At 42.6% G+C, this 24,528-nt stretch overlaps 2 protein-coding genes across 9 annotated transcripts in view; one reads left to right on the plus strand and one right to left on the minus strand.

Annotated features, from left to right (window-relative positions):
- The window catches only part of tle2b (TLE family member 2, transcriptional corepressor b), an 83,083-nt gene extending 67,229 nt beyond the window's left edge, over nucleotides 1-15,854 (plus strand). For 5 of the 6 annotated variants that reach the window (XM_044198383.1, XM_044198385.1, XM_044198384.1 and 2 more), the window contains 10 exons: nucleotides 3,681-3,848; nucleotides 4,350-4,500; nucleotides 5,307-5,476; nucleotides 6,265-6,341; nucleotides 7,373-7,622; nucleotides 7,860-8,107; nucleotides 8,648-8,795; nucleotides 9,933-10,083; nucleotides 10,275-10,351; nucleotides 12,608-15,854. In XM_044198383.1, the coding sequence (XP_044054318.1) occupies nucleotides 3,681-3,848; nucleotides 4,350-4,500; nucleotides 5,307-5,476; nucleotides 6,265-6,341; nucleotides 7,373-7,622; nucleotides 7,860-8,107; nucleotides 8,648-8,795; nucleotides 9,933-10,083; nucleotides 10,275-10,351; nucleotides 12,608-12,715 (1,548 nt within the window). In that variant the 3' untranslated portion in view covers nucleotides 12,716-15,854. The remainder of the gene's footprint in view (nucleotides 1-3,680; nucleotides 3,849-4,349; nucleotides 4,501-5,306; nucleotides 5,477-6,264; nucleotides 6,342-7,372; nucleotides 7,623-7,859; nucleotides 8,108-8,647; nucleotides 8,796-9,932; nucleotides 10,084-10,274; nucleotides 10,352-12,607) is intronic. The other variant, XM_044198386.1, reaches the window with a different exon arrangement.
- A 785-nt stretch (nucleotides 15,855-16,639) lies between these two features.
- Nucleotides 16,640-24,528, minus strand: part of tle2a (TLE family member 2, transcriptional corepressor a) — a 42,751-nt gene continuing 34,862 nt past the window's right edge. For all 3 annotated transcript variants that reach the window (XM_044198379.1, XM_044198380.1, XM_044198381.1), the window contains exons 13-20: nucleotides 23,860-24,056; nucleotides 23,465-23,544; nucleotides 22,470-22,719; nucleotides 21,904-22,151; nucleotides 19,690-19,837; nucleotides 19,370-19,520; nucleotides 19,122-19,198; nucleotides 16,640-18,825 (exon numbers count right to left, since the gene is read on the minus strand). In XM_044198379.1, coding sequence (XP_044054314.1) covers nucleotides 18,718-18,825; nucleotides 19,122-19,198; nucleotides 19,370-19,520; nucleotides 19,690-19,837; nucleotides 21,904-22,151; nucleotides 22,470-22,719; nucleotides 23,465-23,544; nucleotides 23,860-24,056 — 1,259 coding nt within the window. In that variant the 3' untranslated portion in view covers nucleotides 16,640-18,717. The remainder of the gene's footprint in view (nucleotides 18,826-19,121; nucleotides 19,199-19,369; nucleotides 19,521-19,689; nucleotides 19,838-21,903; nucleotides 22,152-22,469; nucleotides 22,720-23,464; nucleotides 23,545-23,859; nucleotides 24,057-24,528) is intronic.

Here is a 24,528-nt window from a genome sequence, read left to right on the forward strand (position 1 = left end):
CGAAGCTGGTAGAAATAACTATCTAGAACATGCATTTGTGGTTACTCACCTGAAATACTTCCAAAAACAAATGATACTTGATTGATTATTTATATATCAAATTTATGGTTACTTTCTGTCTAATCTTTGCTTAATGGCAAAGTTTATTAATGGGCCAGTCTACCAGAAATTTCATACACTGGTGACCACACATCTCACAGAAAGAAATTTCCCCATCATAAAATTGGTAATAGTTTCGTCTGACCTCTTCAAAAATATTCCACCTTCACTACCAATGTTTACTCACAACTTTCCATCTCCACTATGGAAAATATCTATCTCACACACAGAACTTACACCTCTCTCTCTCTCTCTCTCTCTCTCTCTCTCTCTCCCCCACACACCTACTCACAGCTACATCCTTGTGCAAGAGCTGTACATCCCTGTTACGGAAAATATCTTTGATTTCCTTACAAAGCCACAAACACAAGCGGCGTTCATCCGACAGAAGCTCTCTGACACTGTGTTGCAGCCTACACATGAATAAAGCATGAATCCAACATTAGGAGGACCAGTGTTGCTCACGGGAATAACTATAGATGTACTTGCCACAGCTTGGAACCACCCTCAGTCCTCTGCATAACCCAGTCTGTCTGGCTGTCAATAGTTCAATTTAACACGCAGATCTGGTTATGTGTGTGCAAGTGTGTGTGTGTGAGGTCAGTTTAGAATACATTTTATTTTGATGTTACCTGACAAATTCGTTGTTTTGTTCTATTGTCCCTGGCATTTTTTTTTTCCAGAGATTTGCTTTTTTTTTGTCCTTTGACAGTCTTGGATATGGATAATGTGTCCTGAAAGCACTATTCACGGGACTGTGTTTTAGAGAAAGCCACAAGTACACATCATTTTGCCTGAAGAAAAAGCATAGTTTTACTATGCTAAAAGACTTAATATCATAATTTGATACTTGATATTTATTTGTTTTATTTTAGTTAGTTTGCAGGCAGTGATTAGTATTTTAATTCATACACTCCAAATGTTACACTCCGACAGGGCTGAAACTAACAATTATTTCCATTATTGAATAATTTACCAATTATTTTTCAGATTAATTGATTAATCCTTTGGTTTGTAAAATGTCAGAAAATAGTTGTCGGAAAATATGTCCAAACCCCAAAGATATTCATTTTCATATAATTGAAGAAAAAAGACAAAGAAAAGCAGCAAATTTTTCACATTTGAGAAGCTAGAACTAGTGATTGTTTTGGCATTTTGCTTGAAAAATGACAAATTGATTATCAAAATACCTGCAGATTAGCCTCATTTTCTGATGATCATTAAATCAAGTAATCGTTTCAGCTCAACACACAAGCATACACATATACATGTGTTTGTGTTTGTGTGTGGATCTGTGAAATGTGAAACAACTCAGCAGGTATGTAGCTAGTTCAGCTTTCCGCTGCAGTTTCCTTGTAAATAGGAAAAGCTCCTATGTAAGCTCATTATCAGCTGCCGCTGTTTGTGTTCTCTCCTTGTGAACTGTGTCTGTCCACACACACACACACACACACACACACACACACACACACACTCACAAATACTTGGTCCTACCTCTCTTTTCTCATCTACCTCTTCTGCGTATGTTTTTTTTCTCTTCCAACCTCTTGAAGCCTCTGTTCTTCCATCCCTCCACTGTCTTTTTTCACTCCTTCTTTCCAACTCTCACCCCGCTCCACCACCCCCTTTTCTCATTAGATAACTGCAGTCTGGTTGTTTTAATATATGCAAAGCCGTTTATGCCCCTGGAATATTTTAGTTCTTTAAATACTTCACGCAGTGTACCAAAATATGTTTTATCTAAGCCCTCTGTATTTTGATATTGCACACAAAAGCAGAACCGGTCTCTTGTGTGATTTGGAAACTGGTACAAAAGCAGAAAGGAAAAAATATGTGACAAATGGGGGTAATGGCAGAAAAAGGGAGGGAAGTTCTCTGGTGAATGGTGTGTGTGTGTGTGTGTGTGTGTGTGTGTGTGTTTTAGAGCTAATGCACATACATTTGTTTGACCAAACATGCAAGCCTATGCGTATGTGTGTGCATTTCTATTTACGTAGGAGTGCATACACGCCATGTAAATGTCGAATATACTCATATTGGTTGTTTGAGTAGATTATCTCGTGTGTGTGTGTACTTGCTACATAGTGTGGACTGAAACACGATTTTTACCTCCAGAGTGAGGACATTTTTGGAAAGTGAGGACATTTTGGCCGATCCTCACAAATTCAGAGGGCAGTTTGAAGATTAAGACTTGGTTTGAAGGGTTAGGTTAGGATTAGGTTATGGTTAGGGTTACGGTTAAGCATTTAGTTGTGATGGTTGAGGTTAGGGTAAGGGGCTAGGGAATGCATTATGTCAATGACAGTCCTCACAAAGATAGAAGTACAAGGGTGTGTGTGTGTGTGTGCGTGTGTGTGTGTGTGTGTGTGTTTGTATAAGCACTAAAATGTCTGTGCTGATCACTGTGACCCAATGAGAAGTGCTTACTCCAGCACTCTGTTCTGGGGGAGGCAGCGCTGGCTCAACAGTGGCTCCAGTGATGAAAGCAGCTGTAACAGCAACATTATCTCCAGGTCCATACACTACTGTACCAGCCACAGTGACAGTCTCTACTGTTTCATGTAATGTTCCCTGAGCTACGAGTCCCTTTACAAATCACAATACAGACTGTGACACTAGAGGTTATGTTTTATCCATTAAGTAAGAATCTGCAGCATTTTACTTGAAGTAAGTGTATTTTGTATTTTAAAACCTACTGCTGTAACATAAAAAACTCAGGGAAGCTTTTACACATGCTGGCACACAGAAGAGATGGGTTTGTGTTTTGTCACAGTTTTTTTGGGTTAAAGTAAGTAAAGAAAGAACAGGGCAGTTATCATGAACAGGGATGTGCCCACTGTGGATAAAAATACAGCAAAAATATTCTAAAGAAAAAGACAATTAGTGGGTTGAAGACTGAAACAGCCCTGCATTAAAAAGTGCTAAAGCCTGCGTTTGTGAGGGCATGTTGCTTCAGGTATGGGTGAGACAATGAAATATGATCCAGGAATTCCAGTTGGAGTAATAGAGCTGTAACTTTGAAGACTTATCAGTCACTAAAAACACTGCACAGTGGTTTATAATATTAACAGGGAAGATTTTACAGCGGAAAGTTATCATGGTGACAATCATTTTATCTTCCATTGCATCGATTGCGAGGTAACAGCATTCATGTTAAAAAACCAAAAATCTACCAGGAATGTGTGGTTGCACGCATTTGATTGGCCAACACAGTGCCTTGCTGGATGACGTCACATTGCGTTGTGACAACTTTCAAGCAGGGCCAGTGTCTGTCTGAACAGCTTTACATACTGGTGCACTTTCTATAGGTGGCAACCTACAGGAAGTGCATAGAAACACTATGGTAAAACTGCATATAATCAAAAATGTCACTAAAAAAGAATTGTGGAATGCTACTTTAAGGACAGAAAAATGTCATAGTCATGAAATGCGTAAAAATGAAAGTGAGGGCAAGACTGAAATGGAGCAACAAAATAGCTGAAGCATAGTGTGACCCTCTGAGACTGGAAATATAGAAACAACCACCATTTTACATTAGAAGATTATTTTTTTTATTTTTTTTTTCTCTCTTTGTAATTCAGGAGCCTAACTCTCCTGCGGGCAGCCCTCCTCACTCCCCCCACGGGAACGGGTTAGACCGGGCTCCTACCCTAAGGAAGGAGCTCCCGGGCTCCTCAAGCACAGGAGAGGCCCCGTCCACCCCAAACCCCCGCAGCCCCACCCCAGGGAAGGCCAAGGACCCTGCACAGGTAAGATAGATAGATTCTTAGGGAACTGCTGCACTCTGCTGACTGCGAGGGTTCTGTCTGCTTTTCCTTTATGCTAATATATTACTGTAATTTTCAACTTGTTTAATGAGACTGAAGATTTTCAGCCTTTTTTGTAATAAAATGGAATTATTTTTCACTTTGTACCCTTAGGTTTCCCATTCCTGGTACATGTTCATGCTATGCTATCATTTATGTGTTTTGCTTTGGGAATAAAAACACTTAAAACTCAAACCATAATTATGGCACAGTAACTAATCCTTGTCCTATTAAACTACGTTGAGATACTACATGGATGTCTAGTACAGATAGCTGTTACAATAGCTAGTGCCAGTACCACAGAGACAAATTCTTCTCTTTTCATTGAGATTCGTCAAAAAGTCATTCTGGAGGTTAGTGTAATAAAGGAGGGCTTAAGCGTTACAGGTCCCATGACAGTTATGTGTTTTTATTTGATGTATTTCTTGTTTGACTTCTCTACAGATGGATAAGTCCCAGTCTCCATTGTCCAAGTCTGGCACTCCATCCCCGTCCCACCGTGAGGCCCTTACCCCTGGAGCCCCAGGAGCCCCTGGTCCAAGCACCTCCTGCCTTCGTTTGGTCAGCAAAGCAGCATCCAGTGCAGACCCCCTTGGTGAGACTCTCCTGACTGTTAAACAAGCTGGTTGAAATTTTAAAAATTAGTTTTGATATTGTAACTGTTGATAAAAGAGTTTGCTAACACATATAACAAGCTATCACAACATGAATCTATACCTGCTCTTTCTACATTTGTAACCACTAACTCAGAAATTGACTCAGAAAAGGCCAACCTAAATTTGTAATGTAATATAACTGATCACTTTGTGGAGAAAGCAATTACATTACTCATTACTTTACATTTACTTCTTAATTTAGCAGCTCAACTAGATCTAGAACTAGCTGGACCAAATAGCTCCTTGAATTAGACTGTTATGACCTGGATGGTATTTGCACCAAGTCTTCCTCTGCCCTTTATGCCATATATGCTCTTGTCCCTCCGTTTTTTCCATTTCCTCATTTGTTTGTTACATTACTGTTGCCTTGTCATGCAGTGATAGTTTACAGTTTTGTACCAAAATTTCTTGATTTGATCAGAGCAAAGTTAAACAAGTATGCCTTTGAATATTCAAAACCGTAAGAAAAAAGTGAGATCCACTTGACTAACTATTACCATTGTGCTCTTGAGCAAGGCTCTTAACCGCTATCTGCTCCTCTGTGGCCAGCAGTGAAGACCATTGTATTTGACAGCTCCCTGGTCTGAAACTTTGTTGGTGTATAAACAAATAAAGATTAATAAAAGAAGCGATTTCTATTTTCCTCAGCCCCTCTGTTACTGTGTTTGTGCTTGTGTGCTATGTATTGTTTCCCCACTTTATTTCCATCCTTCAATCCCTCCTTCCTCTTTCCCTCCCTCCCCAGCTCTCCGCAGTCCCATGTCTGTGCCCCCCGGTTCATACCCGGCTCATTTTGGCGTGGTGTCCCACGCAGGACTGAATGGGGAGCTGGCCAGCCCAGGAGGTTTCGGGGGGGCTCTAACTCTTTCCCCACAAATCAGCGCAGCAGCCAATGCCTACTCCCGAAGCCCCATGGTGAGCAAAGGCCAAATTATTCTTCTCTGTCAAGGTTTGATTTATAGCTCAGCATCAGATCTAACCCTTCTGACTACTGTTAAAAAATAGATGAATGTGTTCTGCGTTATCAGGTAGTGTTGTGCATTCATTATATACTCAAAGTTATCATGTTTACATTCTCTAATTCACTTTGATAGAGAGCGACAGTCAGAGAGAAGAGAAGTTTTGCAGTTGAAATGGCTTATCTGGATCACAAAATGCTAACCTTTGTAGCACTACTGAAAAAAGGTTTAGCCCTTCCTCAACGTGCTCCATGATGTCTTCAGTATCAGTACACAGGTCCAGCATCAGAAACGTGTACGTAAACACAAAGTAGCCCAAGCAGTCCAATCACAGTTTTTACGGTCTCTTGTAGCCCAAGTAGTGTCGACATGTAGTTTCATTTTTGTTGATGTGCAGGTCAGCTGTGGTGGGGCCGTTAATGTAGCTACAGTATGTAGCCTCTGCACGTAGCTCCCACAAGACTTCAACATAACTCAGCCTTAAGGCAGGATGTTCACTGCAGTGCCCTATTCACCACCCTGTCATCAGTCTGGAGAAAGGCAGTATGCTCACAACATCATATATTAGTCTCAGCACAGTTTTCAGAGTGCAGGCTTTTGTTACATTCTGGTCACCCCATTGTTTTAATTCTGCTTTGGTCTATACTTGTTTTAATGAAAGTTATCTAGAAGTCATCTGGTGCACTTTTTAAGTTAGTCCTTGTCAAGCTGTTAATTGTTTGTCTGCTCTTTTGTCCCCACCAGGTGGCATATGACTCTCGGTCTCACCTGAGGGCCCCAGGGCTGTCCTCCTCTCTGCCTGGTTCCTCTGGCGGCAAGCCGTGAGTTTGTTGTTCTGTTACACATGAACATATACACAGAGTTCTACCCCAGCATGCATGCAACATGAACAGAGATCCACTATGGGACAAAATCTCAATACATCTGATACATTGTCAGTTTGTAAACGTTGCACTGCCGATATTCAATTTTGGAATGAAAATTGGATGCTGTCTGCATTTGGTAGACACATTTAAAGCCTTTTGATACTTTTAGTGTGTACATATTTAGCATGGATACTTGCAGTATATTCCCCAGTTACATGGGGCAGTTAAACTGTTTTCTGTCAATAGTGATTAAAAAAAGAAATATGAGAGCTGAGCTAAGAAAACAGTTAGATGCAGATGATTCTACATACTTAAGTCAAAACATGCTAAGTGATAATCCAAAAATATTTGTATTGGATAGGAATCCAAATGAGTAGTAGTTCCTCCTAGCTGCTCACGTTGGGTTTTTCTATAAACACAGGGCTTTTCAGTGTTGCACATTAACCCTGTCTAACACCTGAAATCCCTGAATAAAGAAGATACTGTGGAATGTACAGTGTCCAGATCACCCTTCTCCAAAACACTTGCTCACAGTTCATTCGGCTTTGCTGACTGAGGAATTGTGTTGTCATTTGTTGCAGAGCAGCCATTCATTCTTGCAGTGCTAATTTGAAATCATAAAACAGCCTTGGCTTCCAACCGCTACATTATTGATCGGCCATTAGCAATGCCACACTGACTCTGCCCTGTAACACAATCTGCCATTATGCATTCCCGCCTACAGCTACAGTGGGCCAAGTAATTGCCAGAATTTGGGCAAATATTACTGTTCATGCACACTGTCTTGTGTGTGGTTGTTTGTGTATTATGTATATTTACCTGTAGCTCCTCTGCTTTCACTTGCTCATTAATTGATTCCATGTTGTCTGTTGTGTCTTTGGCCCATTTCTCCAGTCCTTGAATCTCCTTTGCAGTACCTACTATTCCAAACTCTGTTTAGTTTTAGCTATAGTTATTGATTTATTTCTGTTCTCTCTTCTCTCCAGCGCCTACTCGTTCCATGTGAGCGCAGATGGCCAGATGCAGCCGGTGCCCTTCCCCCCTGACGCTCTTTTGGGTCCGGGAATCCCTCGCCACGCCCGTCAGATTCACAGCCTGAACCATGGAGAGGTGGTGTGTGCCGTCACCATCAGCACCTCGACGCGCCACGTCTACACTGGAGGCAAGGGCTGCGTCAAGGTGTGGGACATCAGCCAGCCAGGAAGCAAGAGCCCCATGGCCCAGCTGGACTGTCTGGTGAGACATGAGGGACAAACTCAAACAGGCACACATACAAGTGTTAAAAATAGAACTGGCTACACCAACCAACATTCACATATCAGGTCATGCACAAACGAGCTGATTTTTTTTTTATCAGCTATGTCACCTTTCCTCCTCAGTTTTGATAACTGACATAATCAAAATGTCCACATTAATTTCCTGAATGTTCCCAATCATGTTACCATCTGTCCCATTTTAATCTTGTCCAATCAGAACAGGGATAACTACATCCGCTCCTGTAAAATCCTCCCCGACGGGCGAACCTTGATTGTCGGCGGGGAGGCCAGCACGCTGTCAATCTGGGATTTGGCCACACCCACTCCTCGCATCAAGGCAGAGCTGACGTCGTCTGCTCCCGCTTGCTACGCTCTGGCCATCTCCCCTGACAACAAGGTCTGCTTCTCCTGCTGCAGCGACGGCAACATCGTCGTCTGGGACCTTCACAACCAGACTCTGGTCAGGTAAGAGAATAGAGGGAGGAGAGGACAGTGCAAGGAGAAAATGAACATAAAAATTTGGTGTCTTACCTCCACAAATAGATTGTAGTCAAGAGAGAGCACAGAGAGAAGAGGGGGGAGGGGAGGGAGAGAAAGGCTGGAGGATGTGGAAACATTTCAGGAACTTCTTGAGAAGAGGAGATAAAATGTAGAAGAAGAAAGAGGGAGGGAGGAAAAATCGGTGCAGTCTGGTCTGGACCCTATAGTCAGGTAAGGAGAGGGGGGATGAATTAGCCACAGGGTATTTGGGTGGGATAAAACAGCCAGATTCTGGCAAGGTAGGAGAAAGAAGAATTGAGGGAGATGGGGAGGGAAGACTGTAGTAAGGAAAGGAGAATTAGGTGTGGGTGGGTGGAGGGCAGTAGGTGCTACACGGAAAAAAGGAAGAAGAAGAATATATTTGGTCTGACACCTCTAGGAGAAAAACACACAGGATGAAGAGTCTGTAGAGTGTGTGTGTGTGTGTGTCCATCTCTAAGGCTCTTGTGTGTCTTCTCCCTGCAGGCAGTTCCAGGGCCACACAGATGGAGCGAGCTGCATCGACATCTCCAACGACGGCACCAAACTGTGGACGGGAGGGCTGGACAACACGGTCCGCTGCTGGGACCTCCGAGAGGGACGGCAGCTCCAGCAACACGACTTCACCTCGCAGGTACACACAGACAAACAAAAGTCTACACTTAAGGGGACAAAGGCAACGGATGCCTCCGACTACCCCAGCCGCACACACACAAACTCGCACACTCTCTAAGATATATAACTATACAGCTGTACAGATATACAGCTATACGCACGCACACACCCACATACTTCACACATTGCAACAAGACATCATCTGACACACACACACACACACACACACACACGCATCATGGTCATACACAGTTTGTCAATGTGTGGTTATACACATAGACAAACACACGGAGTAAACGTACGCACAGCAGCACAAACTCACCTAGCAGGTACACACACATAGAAAAAAATAAACAGCAGCAGACAAACCCGCACATGAATTCTTTTACTTTACAGCTACAGTACATTACAGGGTTACAACACATCACACCACATCTACACAACCAAGTTAACTTACACACACAGAAATCCAAGCAAAAACACACACCGTGACCTTACCTTGCAGGTATTTACACCACTACACACCAGCAACAACACATCAACAAAAACCAATGTGATATCACCTTACAGGTGCCCTCACACAAACACACAGACACACACTGTCTCTCTCATTCACTCTCCACTGTCACAACAGAGCTATAGAGTTGACCACTGTTGTCAAATGAGTTTCGATCCACCATGTAATGACTTTCTCTCTAGCTTGCCGTCTCTCTCCATCCACCACCCTCCCTCTCGCTCTCTTGCTATTCTCTCGCTTTCTTCCCAATTTAATAATTCATTCTATATTTACCTCTATTATGTCATTCCACTCTTTCCTTTTTTAAACTTTCCACCATATTTCCTCTTTTCTATTCTCACTCATCATCTTTCTCTTTTCCTTGATATCCTACATTCCCTCATTCCTACTTAATTCCATCATCTGTCCTTCCTACTTCATTCCATTGTTCTCTTTCTTTCAACAACCTTATCTTCTTTCCTCCCTCATCCCCCATTTCCTCACATCTTCTCCCCATTCACCATTTTTGTTTGTATTTCTGCACCCTCGCTTCCCGCCCCTTTATCTTCTGTCCTCCCCTCCCCCTATCCCTCCATGTTTTTCTCTTTCCTTTTCACTTTCTACCTTCCTTTGATTCCTTTCTTCCCTCTCTGTCTCCAGATCTTCTCTCTGGGCTACTGTCCGACAGGCGAGTGGCTGGCTGTGGGAATGGAGAGCAGTAACGTGGAAGTCCTACATGTCTCCAAACCTGACAAGTACCAGCTGCACCTCCACGAGAGCTGCGTTCTCTCCCTCAAGTTTGCCTACTGCGGTACATACACACAGGCTTAATAATTTGGATTGATTTCTAAATGTTTCTAGAATATTTGCAGCCACTAACAAACACTTATCACCACTCTCCATGCTATTGGTGTGCAGATTATACACAATTTATTGTGCCTTCATCATCCCTTTTCTTTTGCTTAACCTGTAGTACTGCTGTGTGTGGCTGTGTTATTTCAGGCAAGTGGTTCGTGAGCACAGGAAAAGACAATCTGTTGAATGCATGGAGGACACCATATGGAGCCAGTATTTTCCAGGTGAGAGACGAGTGCAATGCTCTGAGGGTGTTTATGCTCTGTGTATATACTGTACATATTTATATACATAAATATATATATGCGTGTGCATGTGTGTCTGTATTTGGGGGCTGCAGAGTCATCTGTTAGTCAGTGTGGAAGCTATCTCTGCTCCCTGTCCCTGTACCTCACACACGCATGCACGCACACACACAAACAGAGTTCTAGAGGCAAAAAAGAGAAAAAGATGAGGGGGTTCAGAGGGAGAAAGCGAACAATAAATATTTTTTTTAAATTCCAGGTTTGTTGATCCATGGTGACTTGCGGAGGTTTATCAGAGAGTGCAGGCTGCCAAACACACACGCACGCACACACACACAGAACAAATGTGAAAAATTCCATCGTGTTCAATCGCTCTGTTTGAGGAAATGTTGAAACATGAATATGCAGGTATGCAATATTTTTAGCTGAGCCAGTTCATCTGGGTGTGAATGAAACTAGCAAGGGGAGATGAAGGTACATTTAAGCTGAGCGTTTTTGTGTGTGTGTGTGTGTGTGTGTGTGCATGTGTGCATGTGTCATATTTCTGCAAGCTACAGTGGGCAGCAGGGTTGGCGGCTCCCTGTGGACTGAAAGGAGAATGCTGGCTATCTGCTTTGTTATCCAAATGCCAAACGTTTCTCCTGCCAAACAGCTCCCTCCTGTCACCGTGTTATACAGAGCTGCTCTCTCTCTCTCATCTTCCTCCTCTCTGGATTATCACTGTCCTCTCCAGTTTCTGTCTCCTTGCTTCTCTTTAACCCCCCTCCCGCTCCTCTCTTGTTCAGTCTACACCCATTTTTTCTCTTTCTCTCTCTCCTTGTCTCTGTTTATTGTTATCCTTTCTCCCTCTCTGTGCTTACTCATTTTTATCTTTCTGTCCTAATCTGTCTGTACCTCTGCCCTCACCTTTTTTCTCTGTCCTTGTCTTTTGGTTTATCCCTGTCCTCCCCATCTTCCGTTCTACATTGTTTAATCCTTTTTTTCTTTCTTTCTTTCCTTTTTTTCCTCTGTCTGTTGCATTTAAGAGCCAAGTAACTGATTTCTGCTCAAAAGGTACTGTTTTGGTTGTGTATAATTTGATTAGGTGCGATTTTTATTTTTTTTGGTGCTAATTTGATGCTGTCCTGATGGTCCTTTGTAACTTGGTTTGGTTAATGAAAACATTCTAATATATTTATAAAAATACAGCATGTCAGACTTTGGCAGGGATAGAACAATAAAGTAGACTTATTTCCATAGTTGTCCCTGGTGTTTACACAGTTCACTAACTTTTACCAAGACATTCAATGTCTGACATTACTAAAGAACTAGGAAATAAACAATTGGAATATTCAGCAAACAATATAAGAAGTATCAGACACCAAGAAAATCACATTATAAACATCGTAATGCTAGAGGATGTTAAGTCTCTGAGTATCAAGTTTTCCTCTGTGTTCCTTTGGGTTTTTGTGTGTTTTTTCTATCTCTCTTTCCCACTCCATCTCTGGCTCTAACCCCTTCCAAACTCATCTTATGGCTTGTCACTGCATCCCTCCCTCCTGAGCGCCCTCCAACTCCCCCCACCCACTATCTCGGTATAGTATGAGGGATCCTGTGTGAAATAGCCTCTCACCGGTGGCTTGATGATTGACAGCCCTGCTGTGCCTCTAGCAGGGGGAGGGAGGGGAGGAGAGGAGAGAGGAGTTTAGAGAGGAAGAGGAGTCGACATGAGAGTGGGGGACAGAGCGAAAGGGGAGCCTAAGAGGATGGAGGGGGGAGAGGAGGAGGAGAGTCTGGGTGGAAAGGAAGGAAGATAAATGATGATGGAGCAGTGGGAGGGAGGGGGGTAGAGGGAGCTTTAGATCATAAAGCCAGGTGCTCAGGTCTGCCTTTCAGACACACAGGAAAGAAAAAAAGAGACCATCATGCAGACCATCAGACTTGTGCTGCTAGTGATGCTTAAACCTGCAGTTAATGAGGCTGCATCTCTCTGGAGAAAGGGAAAGAGAGGAAAAAAGAGAAAGAGAGCAGTGTGTCTCACACTGAAGCAGATGAATGAGTCAGCATCCTGGAGCTGTGGAGTTGTCTGTTTGGAAATAATTGCCGACTGTTTTGAAATGCAAATATGTCTTGTATGATTGAGTATTAAGTGATGAGTCATATCTTTTCTAACATCTTTCTCTTTGTGTGTGTTTCTCTCCATCTGTCTCCCCCCTCCCCCTCTGGTTTGTGTTTGTGTCTCTCGCCCGCTCCCAGTCCAAGGAGTCCTCGTCTGTGCTGAGCTGTGACGTCTCCCCGGACGACAAGTACATAGTGACAGGCTCTGGGGACAAGAAGGCCACGGTGTACGAGGTGGTGTACTGAGGGCCGGGACAAGATGGGAAGAGACAGGAGGGAGATTTTGGGGTGTTTTTTTGGATGATGGGGGGGCAACCAGTTGCCCTGCCAACTGCTCCTGATCCTCATTACATCAGCAACAGCAGCACCCCCGTCTCAGTCCTCCTGACCCTCACCCCTAATACATCACCCCCCTCTCCCCCTTTTTGCTGTGATATAAGCTACAATGGAAGCACCCAAATGCCCCCTCCCCCCTTCCACTTTTAGCCCAAGGATGAGGCATAATAGCAGAGAGAGAGAGGCAGAAAGGGAAGCGGCAAGATAAGAAGGACAAAAGAAAAGCGTGGTGGAGCATAAAGATAAAGTCGGGAAGCAGAAGAGGGAAAGACAAGAAGGAGGAGAGAAGATGGGAAGGAAGAGAAATGAAAGGGAGGAGGAGGAGGAGGAGGAGAAGGAGGGAGGCAGGGTAATTAGGGCTGTTTCCTGATTAAGAGCTCAGTGGAAGGGAGGCCCCCAGAGGAGGCACAGAGCGGCACTGTGGGAGCGCCAGCCAGGAGCACTGATACCACACAATCGATTCATTAGCCAGACAGTGGAAGCCTTAATGAGGCTGACGCCGCAGCTTGCTCTCCCCAGCGAGAGGTGTCAGGAGCTGGGGAATGATGACGCTCCGAGATGGAGGGGGCCGCTTCAGATATCCACATACACTGACATGAAACATAGACCTGCTCTCACTCACACACACACACAAGGGCAAGAATACACACACTTACTCGGATACACCCCCTTGAGGTAATCGTAGGAAGACAGAAACACACACACACACACACACACACACACACACACACACACACACACACACACACAGAGCACCCAATTAAACATTCATTGCAGCGCTCCCCATCTCACTGCTTAATATCTATTTTATTTTGGTCTGACAAAGGCAGCGTCTAATGAGCAGCGGAGTCAATGGGATTCTCCCAGGGCCCAGAGACACAAACAGAGAACATCAGCCAAGCTGTGTTGTCTAATTCCTCTGGATTGTTCTCCTGACACCGGGCGCTGCATTCACTCTCATTAAAAGCACTGTCAGCTAGATGAAGTAGCAGCATGCCAACTTCACTGTAAGGCAGACAAGAGGGCAAATTAACACCACCCGATTACACTATCATTAGAAGCCAACTAAGCAGCGACTAATCTGAATCCTTTCAAATTTTATGCAACTAGTTGCTGTTTTCATTTGCAAACCACATGAGATTACGTTTATCAGAGTCATCATCTCCATCTCTGCCTGCCTGCTGATGTGCTAGTGTTTAAAGTGCTCCAGCTAAATCTTGTTCGGTAAGCTATTAATTGCTATTAATTGAGATGCTAAACACCTTAATGGAAAAGTTCGACATTTTGAGGAATATGCCTATTCACTATCTTGCCAAGATTTAGATGAGAAGATCGATACTACTCTCATGTCTGTAGTCAAAGTCTAAGTAGTCTCACCTAGCTTAGTGTAAAGACTGAAAATGTCTCACCTAGCTTAGCGTAAAGACTGAAAATGGGGAAACAGCTAGCCTGGCTCTGTCCAAAGGTAACAAAACTGCCTACCAGTGCCTCTGAAGCTCATCAATTAACACATTATATCTCATCAAGTGTTACAGTGACAATTTGCTGTTTTACGGGGGTTATGTGCCGGAGCACTAACTTCCATGAGTGTCCGCTGGTTTCCTGGGAACTGGTCCGAGTCAAGAAATAGTCATTTAACCACCCTATAAAATGGCACAGATTTGTATGCTTTATGCTAAGCTAAGCTAACCGGCAGCTGGCTGTAGACTTATATTTACTGTACAGACATGAGTGGTATCAATCTTCTCATCTATGTCTCAGCAAGACAGCAAATAAGAGTATTTCCCGAGATGTTGAACTATTCCTTTAAACCCAATTCTTACTTTTCAATCCTTCTTGTATCATATTCCAAACTGGCAGGCAAACTGTATATCAGAGCTCTCTGCTTCTGTAGAACATGCGTCACCAATGTGTAGACTAAAAAAGGCACATTTCAAGCTTTTCTTTTATTACTCATTTATTTCAGTCTTTTTTATGAATAGTGATTGCTCGTCTTATGTAATGATATGTTTATGTATTGGGGTTGCCTGTGACTGTGTTTTGGGTTCGGGGGAGCAAACAGAGAGAGGGATGCACTCACACATGGAGACAAAATCAAGTGGAACACAGGTGGGAAAAATTATTTTTTTCTTTTAACCTTTTTTTTTAAAATCAGTGCATTTTTATCCTTGGTGATGGTGACAGGCAGAGGGCTTACAACATCAGCAGTCCCATGTAAAGAAAAAAAAACTCAGTTTGGGAGAAAATATCTTCTGTCCCCTTTTTTTCACAAGTGGTAGTAAATGTACTATAGTCTGTTTTCAGTCCTTATTGTGTAACTAAACTATGTTTCTGTTGAATCTGTGGTCAGTGTACAGCAGGCGTTGGCTGTGACATAATACAGATTTAGCCATCGAAGGGGTCCCACTTACTGCATGCATGTTGCACTAAAGCTCCATTTCTGCTGATAAAATGAGACAAATCTGATTTTATTTGGTAGATACAGTGAATGGTCTCACAGCCACAGTTTTACAGAGGGAAGAATTTTACATTACAGTATGCAATTTAGTTCAATTGTATAAACTTTTAGCAGGATTTGTCCATGTTTCTCGCTGCTCTCAGCGCTATAGCAAGATAGAATTATGAGGGACTTCTACAATGGCTACTGTACCAGTGAGGAGTCGGAGATCATCTGTACAGTTTAATGCCTTTGCCTGCCTCTTTCCCTTTCTGCCTGTCACAGCAAACCTAAATGATATTCTCATACACAAGCTTGTATACTACTCAGAAAGATGCTGTATAATGGCTATGCATTTGGTGGTATAGCGTGAATATTTGGGACATTGTATTTGATACTCTTCTTTTACTGTCAGTAATGCCCCCCCCCCGCGCTTTCTCTGTTCCAACCGTATAAAAACTTTTTCATGTCCATGTTTAGTTTCTCTTTAAAAAGCCAAGGAACGTTTTTTTTTAAATGCACCGTGTCTTCTTCCCTCCTGATGCGTTTCCCATGTGCTGTACAAGAAATGCTACGTGTGAAAAATAAACCAGCCTTGTGTTCGTCCTTTCAGGTGTCTGCTGTGTCAGTTTTTTTTACCCCTGAGATTTAAGTGCTGAAGGAAAAGGCCAAATAACCAAAGAGGAATACTTTATTCTCCAAACATTGAGAACCACTTTTGTCAAATTGAAAATCACAGCCTTTTCATCCATAAATCTTCCTGAACACCCCCCGCCCCAGGTGAGGAAATAAACTTTCTGCACAAAGAAATGTAAATTTAGTTTTTGCATGTTGCTGAAAAGTTTTGTAAGAGCTCTCAGCAGTTTGATTTTCACCAGTATTACCAAAAACTGACACACTGAGGACACTGTCCATCCCATCACAGTAACAAAAAGGCAAGTTGGTGATTCATTGTTTTTTGCAAAACACTGAAAATACACAGCAAAAATGAAATACTAGGTTACATCTGAGCAACTGGATTTTGATTCCTGGAGTGTGACCAATGTTGGAGGTCTCGTTAGATGAGTTGTGCACATCAAATCAAGCAGAAATACTGGATGTAATTTACATACATTTCCATATGTGTAGAATTTTAAAAAGATGCTGAGACGTTGGGCCTAAATTTAAAATACAGGAAACAGGGATGCTAAATATCTTCAAAGGCTGTGTTGTTTAATTGGCAGCTGAGATTTTCATTCACTGCACGTTTTGAAACCTGCTCTATTAAAATTGTGGTACGTGACAAGTCCCAATGACACAATCCTGCTATAAACATCTGTAATATTCCTTTGCTTTAAATCAGGGACTAAAATTATTTCAGTGGAGCTATATGACCAAAGCACCAAGCAGGCGAGCAATCTGTTTTCCGTTTCTTTATTCAGTCCACTGTTCACACTAGTTGGAAGCTGTATAACAGCAGTGCAGTGATTACAGGTATTAACAGCAGTTTTGTGCATTTTAGAAAGGGCAAAGGTCAAAACCATGGTTTCAATTTTCCATTAAATGAAGCTAAATGATATGATCCACCTGTATGCCAGTAATCGTTTACTCTGAAGATAAATGCGTTGCTTTCATTTTTTCTCTTGGCTTTACTTCCCTCACAGCAAAAGCTTTTCATCCTGGCAGGACAGTCACCACTACACACAATTACTGCAGAACTCTCTTGGGTATTATTGCTGTAATAATCCATTCCTCAGCCTACTGTACTGCAGATCACCTTTGTCTCGACACACTACGAGTCAGCTCAGCACAAAAACACAACTGTACGGTTACATTATTCACTGACAGCTTCAGTCACAGAGGAGCTGTGAATCCTAACTTGCTCATGCTGTGGGGTTGAATCCCAAGACACTTTCTCATATGTGTGAGGATGCAGACATTGACTAGAAGAGAAGCCTTGTGCTCCTTCAGCGAGAGAGAAATGCTTCCATCACAGGAGAGCGGAGGCAGAGTGTGTACTCACCATTCAGTCTTCATTTTTTTTTATCTCAATATTTCTAAGACGCTTATTTGGCACCGCGCTGCGAGCACACGCTTTTCTGGCTGTTATGGTTTAAACAAATATTCAACAAATGCTTCTTTTGATTTTTTTCCCCCAGTTTTAAACATCCAAGTTAAACCTGGCAAGAACATGACTTGGTTCTGCGATTGAAAAACACCTTTTGACAGCCAGTAGCGTGCAACACACACACACACACACACACCTTATTTCTACCCTTCACATCTGCATCAGTCCTTAAGGAGACGTTTCAATGTTTTTCTGTGACAGAAGATGCTCATGAAAGACCAAAGCACAAATGACTCAGAGAAACTGCCCCACACTCCCATCAGTTTTCTTAAAGCAAATCCAAGTCACATAACATTTTTGTTTGCCTTTAGAGAACTTTATTTACATGTCCATATATAGCAAGGTTCAAGGTTCATGATGCAGTTGTGAAAATACCTGTCTGCCTATATGTGCCCTAACAAATACAATAGAAAAAAAAAAATGAACGTTGAGTGTTAAGGATGACAATGATGTAGCAGAGGCCACGTCCTCGAAACTCAGAGTTGTGAGCTGTTTGAACCAACTTCAGTTTTCTGTCCTCTGGGTCGTGGTTTTTCTGTTCCAGGCTGGTTTCCCCCCAAAACATCTCCAGAATAAGTCTGGCTTTGTTCTTTTATAAAGAAAGAAAGTCAAATAAAAAGGAACAAAGACAAACTCTCAGGACACTTTAGCGAAAACCGAGCCCTGTTCTGTCATATGTGTACTGGGGATGATACAATCATGTTGCTGCTGAAACTTAACTGGGAGAGAAAAAAAAATAGCTGGAACTTCACAGCACACCGTCCTGCCATCTGCCACGCATCTGCTGCCCCGAGGAGCAGCCACGTACTGGAGACTGAGCTGGACTGGACCAGGCCAAACCGGGCCAAGCTGACCCTGGCTGGGACTTTTTACACAGCACAGAATATGCACCGTATTTTTCCATGAAGCGTTTCCACCCCCCAGACTCTTCCCACACTTCCTCAGTCCCACGGCTGTCTTTTTCCACTCAATGCGGTCGAACTGTTTGCAAAAAATTCAGAGGCTAAAAAAATAAGTTTTTTGCTAATTTCTTGTTCACTACAGAGGTTTTATTTTGTTAAAAAAGGGAAAAAAAGGAACAAAAACAAAAGTTCTTTGGAGGAATCCACAATTGCGCAGCTATAGACTAACCAGCGTTCTCAGAGCATTAAAAACGTTCAAAGTTTGTTTTTTTTCCAGAGATGTGACTTTGTGCCCCCTTGCTTCTCTTTCTCTCTCATTTCTTTTACAAACGTAAACAAAACAACAAAGTACGAGTTGAGTGTCTCTTGTTTTCAATGCCACCGATGCTCTGTACAGTCATTGGTGCAGGAGACAGCCTTGGCCCTGCCCCCTGATTAATTAGTTTCTTTTTCAGCCAATCTGAGTTCAGTAGATAACTTCGTAGACTGTGGCCTTCTTGTCCCCGGAGCCGGTGACGATGAACTGGTCATCGGGGGAGATATCACAGCTGAGAACCGACGAAGACTCCTTGGACTGAACAGAGGCAGAGAGGAAGCCATATTAGCTACAAACAGTCAGTGAATCATGTTTTTGTACAAATAGCGAGATAGAAATTCACGTTGGCTGTTCAACCAGTAAAAACTGATGTATGTGTGTCCCAAGATACACTTCTAATATTCAAACAAGAAGATAAAATGTATTAAGAAAGCTTGGAAATTTTTCACATATAAACAACTGAATTGTTTTTATTCATAATTTGATAGTTTTTTACTAAACAAAACACTGTCGTGTTTGCAGAGAGCTGTGCATAAAATTGTTTTATGGCCTACCTGGAATATGCTGGATCCATAAGGTGTCCGCCATGCATTCAGGAGGTTATCTTTGCCTGTGCTCACGAACCATTTACCTACAGGACGAAACACACACAGCCATCAACAGATAAAGCCTCAGGGGAGGTGAGATATGGAGAAGCGCTGCTTTTGTAAAGAACGGGAGAGGTGAAAAGGAAGAAAATGTTTCTGAATAATGAGGCAGGAGATTTGTTCTGCTTCCGTAGTCTGTGTGTGTGTGTGTGTACCGCAGTAGGCGAACTTGAGGGAGAGAACGCAGCTCTCGTGGAGGTGCAGCTGGTACTTGTCAGGTTTGGAGACATGTAGGACTTCCACGTTACTGCTCTCCATTCCCACAGCCAGCCACTCGCCTGTCGGACAGTAGCCCAGAGAGAAGATCTGGAGACAGAGAGGGAAGAAAGGAATCAAAGGAAGGAGAGAATGAAATGGAGAGATGAGAGCAAGAAAGCATTAATGATCATCAGCTGTCTGTCAGAACATTAATGCCTATTAGTCTGGACTACAACAAGTGTGATTTGTGTTCGTATATATGCATGCGTGCGTGTACCTGCGAGGTGAAGTCGTGTTGCTGGAGCTGCCGTCCCTCTCGGAGGTCCCAGCAGCGGACCGTGTTGTCCAGCCCTCCCGTCCACAGTTTGGTGCCGTCGTTGGAGATGTCGATGCAGCTCGCTCCGTCTGTGTGGCCCTGGAACTGCCTGCAGGGAGGAGACACACAAGAGCCTTAGAGATGGACACACACATAAACAACTCTTCCTGTGGTCACCCATAAGTGGAGGCTGCTGTATAAACAGATGATGAATGACAACATAGTAAAACACAGTTGTAATAATATAAAATGTGTCTTCATTGGAGATGTTAATTGTTGACAAATACTGTACATTAAATTAAATACATGCTTAAAATGTCCTTATAGCTGCGTACAACTACATTATAGTGTTATAAGCAGTATATAAACATTAGTAAATAGTTTATAAGTGATAAACAGGGAGATTAAAGTAAAGTGTTACTGCTGACTTATTTATGGACACGTATATAGCACCAACAGACTGTTTATTAAGTCAGGACTATTGAAACTTTAAGATTTAGTTGAGTTACAGACATTATTCGTTATGTACAGGGCAAAAAGTATTATCAGACAATTTACAAAAGTTGTTTTAGTTCAGAGGAGGCAGACCATAGAAGGAAATTTCATTTTAATCAGTATGCACGGACTACTTTAAAGCAGATATGTATTTCAGTGGTCGGCGTCAAACTGTGGAATGCTCTACAGAATGATTTAAAGGGTTGTATAAATATCTTTCAGTTCAAGAACATGTATAAAGAAAGAATGATGAGACTATATGAAGTTGTCAGGTGATGTTTTTCCTTAGTTGATGGTGAATTATTGTATATGGCTCTTGATTCTTTTTTTTTTCTCTTCCCCTTTCTCTTCATGTTACTGTAAGTATCGGTTGTTAAGTAACTATAATGGACAGACCATTCACTGTATTTCTATTGTTTATTTATGTAGAGTAAGGGGCAGGCAAAAGAAGATTTTTCTTCTCCCTGCTACTTTTCGGTCATAAAATATGCAAATAGAGTTGTGCTTTGATTGTGAATCTGTTTTTCTGGAGTTGTGCATTACCATGAGCGAACAAATTAAAAAATGAAATGAAATGAAAAAATGGACCAGTGCCACATACCTTAGCATTTATAGTCTAAGCTAGTTTGCAATGCCTGTCCCTAGATACCTAGATGTGTGTACTAGCTGGCGTAACACTGAATTTTAAAGGTGGTATATCATCTGAACATTTCAATTTGAAAAATTTGAACTATGCAAAATACTACACATCAAAAATATAGTTGCATGCTTTGGGACAGTAACCTAGGGTGTGAGAAGGTGGTGATAAATACACAGGAACACAAGAAACTACTGATATGGTGGTTTAAAGAAAGACAATCAGAAAAAAATGACTTTTAGAAATACAAACTGCATCTTCCTCCCTGTTAAAACACGCAGACACATACAGGTTGTGTCCTTCTCTATGCTGTTTTCATCCCTCATTCTTTGGTTGCCTATCTACAGTGTTTGCTTGTCCCTCTCTCTCTACTTTATGAATGATAGACACAATCTACACTGTCTCTCTGTGCCATTGTCCCTCTCTCCTCAAGTCCCACTTTCAGAATCAGAAATACTTGATTGATCCCCGAAGGGAAACTCTTTTTTACAGCAGCTCGCCTTTACGTCAGTGCACACAGGAGAAAGTACTAGCAAAAAATATAATACACTATAAAAACAGGTCAGAAAATAAATGATGTACCAGGTGGGTATAAGTATAAAATAAAATAAGTGTGAAGTACCAAGTGGGTTTACCGATTAATGATGATAATACGGTATAATAATACAATGTAATAATATAAGTAATAAGTAGTAGGGCATGTACTGTCAAGTTAAGTGTAGCCTATTAAGATTATTATGAGACGGTGGATATTGCACAGCAGTAATGGAGGTATGAATAATATCAATATCAATAAATAGGAAAAACTAAATATTGCACAGGAGTATACACAGAATATTGCACAATTATTTCAAGTATGGCAGAGATGTAATGATCAATGTCCAGTTTAGTGACTTATATAACTTTATAACTCCTCTTCCTTTTTCATCACTCTCCCCTCTCCTTACTCCTCATCTTTTCTTCTTATCTGAGCAGAATATGGCTATTTTCCTGATTCCATCTACTAGTTAAGACCATGCAGTCTCCTCCCTCTCTTCTCTTACCTGACCAGAGTCTGGTTGTGAAGGTCCCAGACGACGATGTTGCCGTCGCTGCAGCAGGAGAAGCAGACCTTGTTGTCAGGGGAGATGGCCAGAGCGTAGCAAGCGGGAGCAGACGACGTCAGCTCTGCCTTGATGCGAGGAGTGGGTGTGGCCAAATCCCAGATTGACAGCGTGCTGGCCTCCCCGCCGACGATCAAGGTTCGTCCATCGGAGAGCAGCTTGCAGGAGCGGATGTAGTTATCCCTGTTCTGTTTGGACACAATAAAATGACAAATATAAACATTTATATACAATAATATATGTTGTAGAACTACATAATTGATGACAGGGGGATATAAAGTTAAGCGCGCAGCTACAACAGCATCACAGCAATAAATAGAGAGGCTGGAGGATTTGGCTTTAGGACAACAACACAAAAGGTGATTCATCATCCAAAGTGTGTTTTTATGTGTGTAAAAACAAGAGCATCACTTTTGGCAGTAAAGCAACATTATTAGACACAAGATGGATAAATATGAGTCTACAAGCAGCCATCTAAGTGTCTCCCCTCCTCCCTCATGTCTCACCAGACAGTCCAGCTGGGCCATGGGGCTCTTGCTTCCTGGCTGGCTGATGTCCCACACCTTGACGCAGCCCTTGCCTCCAGTGTAGACGTGGCGCGTCGAGGTGCTGATGGTGACGGCACACACCACCTCTCCATGGTTCAGGGTGTGGATCTGACGGGCGTGGCGAGGGATTCCCGGCCCCAGCAGGGCGTCAGGGGGGAAGGGCACCGGCTGCATCTGGCCGTCTGCGCTCACATGGAACGAGTAGGCGCTGGAGAGAAGAGAGAATAGAAATGGATGAATAACTGAGATTAAAGGCTGCAGCAAAACCACTTAATCAGATGGAGCAAGTAGCAGCAGAGGAGAGAGGGCAAGCATTTTATTATTTGATCTGCGCTTCTAAAAAGAAGACTTTGTTGAACTATTCAACCAACAATAATAACATAAGTGTGTAACTTTGATGAGCATATAAGACTGATAAAAGTTGCAGAACTTTTTTACCCTCAGCCTACCTCAACTTCTGATTTCTGCATTTACAAGAAATACTTTTGACAGACACTGAATGACTCAAACCTGACATTTACTAATGATGTCTGGATAACTGAAAAATACTGTATTTAACTACTCGAGTCTTTTGAAGCTGCTCTGCAAATACCACAGACGTCATGTCATCTACATTAGCCAATCTTCTGCAAAAGTAAGAAAAATACGCCAAACAAAGTAAAATGCAAGTCTCATTGCTAACAACTGCTTAAAAAACATGTTTCAGGTGCTTTAAGGGTGAATACTTGCTAAGTTCTTGATGTATGAACACAGATTGTTCATTTGAACAATGCTGCTGTACATTTTGACCTAATTTTGGCTCCAAACTATGTTCCTCCTATTTTTTTCCCTACATCTTTTATCATTCATCTTTTCTTCTGGTGTTGTAATTGAAATTTGAGGAGAACCTGAGAACAGTTAATAGTGTACAGGTGAAGATTTGAGTGATAGTAGGCAAGAAAGAGGAAACTCACGGTTTCCCAGAGGCAGCTGACTGCAGGCTGGCAGGCAGCCCAGGGACTCTCATATGCGGGTGTGGAGACTCATAGCCCACCTGGAAGAGAAAGCATTACCCTAATGTGAGAAAATAAACACCTGAAAAGATACATGTGTTTATGTGTAGGAGAGGAGAGAGTTCACTCATAAAAACAGGTCATACAGAGACAGTATCAAAGAGACTTTTCTAGAGCCAAGGTCATAGATTCTTAACGATTAATGACAATGCAGCTGCTCTCCCTCTAAAACACTCTGTTCCATATACATACATACATCCATCCCTCTTTTTGCCCTCTGACGGGTTTATGTACTGAGGTATTACATATGACGGTGACACTGGAAAGATAAATTATCTGCCGAGCGTCTAGCTCACCACAGGGGACCTTCCGTAGCCTGCAGCAGCCGCTGCTGCCGCTGCCGCAGCTCCATTCATCTGGGGTGAGACCAAGTGGAGCCCGCCGCCGTAGCCCGCCGCCCCGGGCAGGTCCCCGTTCACCCCTGGAGGGGGCAGGCCAAAAGCCCCTGGAGGGTATGCTCCCTGCACCGCCAGGGGGTTTCTCAGACCCAGAGCTGGAGAAAGGAGGGAGGGAGGAAAAGACAAGAGAGAGTTCATTTGTGGTGAATTATTTAAGTGAACAAATTATTGATTAAGGCAGTATATGTCAGAGAGTTTTAGCTTTCATTTTAGCATAGACCAGAATCAGCTCCACATTTATATTAAGGTGACTGCCTCTGCAGAGCCTTTCAGTGTGCGAGACAGTTGTGACTGACAGACTGAACAAGCTGCTGCCTGCCATACAAAAGGCAGGACATCAGTAACTGCAGCACTGGACCACTACTGACCCCTGCTGGCCACCATGCCTTCCTGCAGCAAGACGGTTATCTCTGTGTGTTTGTGTGTGTGTGTGTGTGTGTGTGTTCACGTAAACATCCTCTACATCCTCTTTCCATGCATACGAGTGTGTACGTATGCATGCATAATGGTGTGTGTGAAAGCAGAGTGGGGGCTAACAGGTGATGTGAGAGAAAAAAAGAGCAAGAG

This window comes from Siniperca chuatsi, linkage group LG6, assembly GCF_020085105.1.
Source record: "Siniperca chuatsi isolate FFG_IHB_CAS linkage group LG6, ASM2008510v1, whole genome shotgun sequence".
Taxonomy (NCBI): Eukaryota; Metazoa; Chordata; class Actinopteri; order Centrarchiformes; family Sinipercidae; genus Siniperca; species Siniperca chuatsi.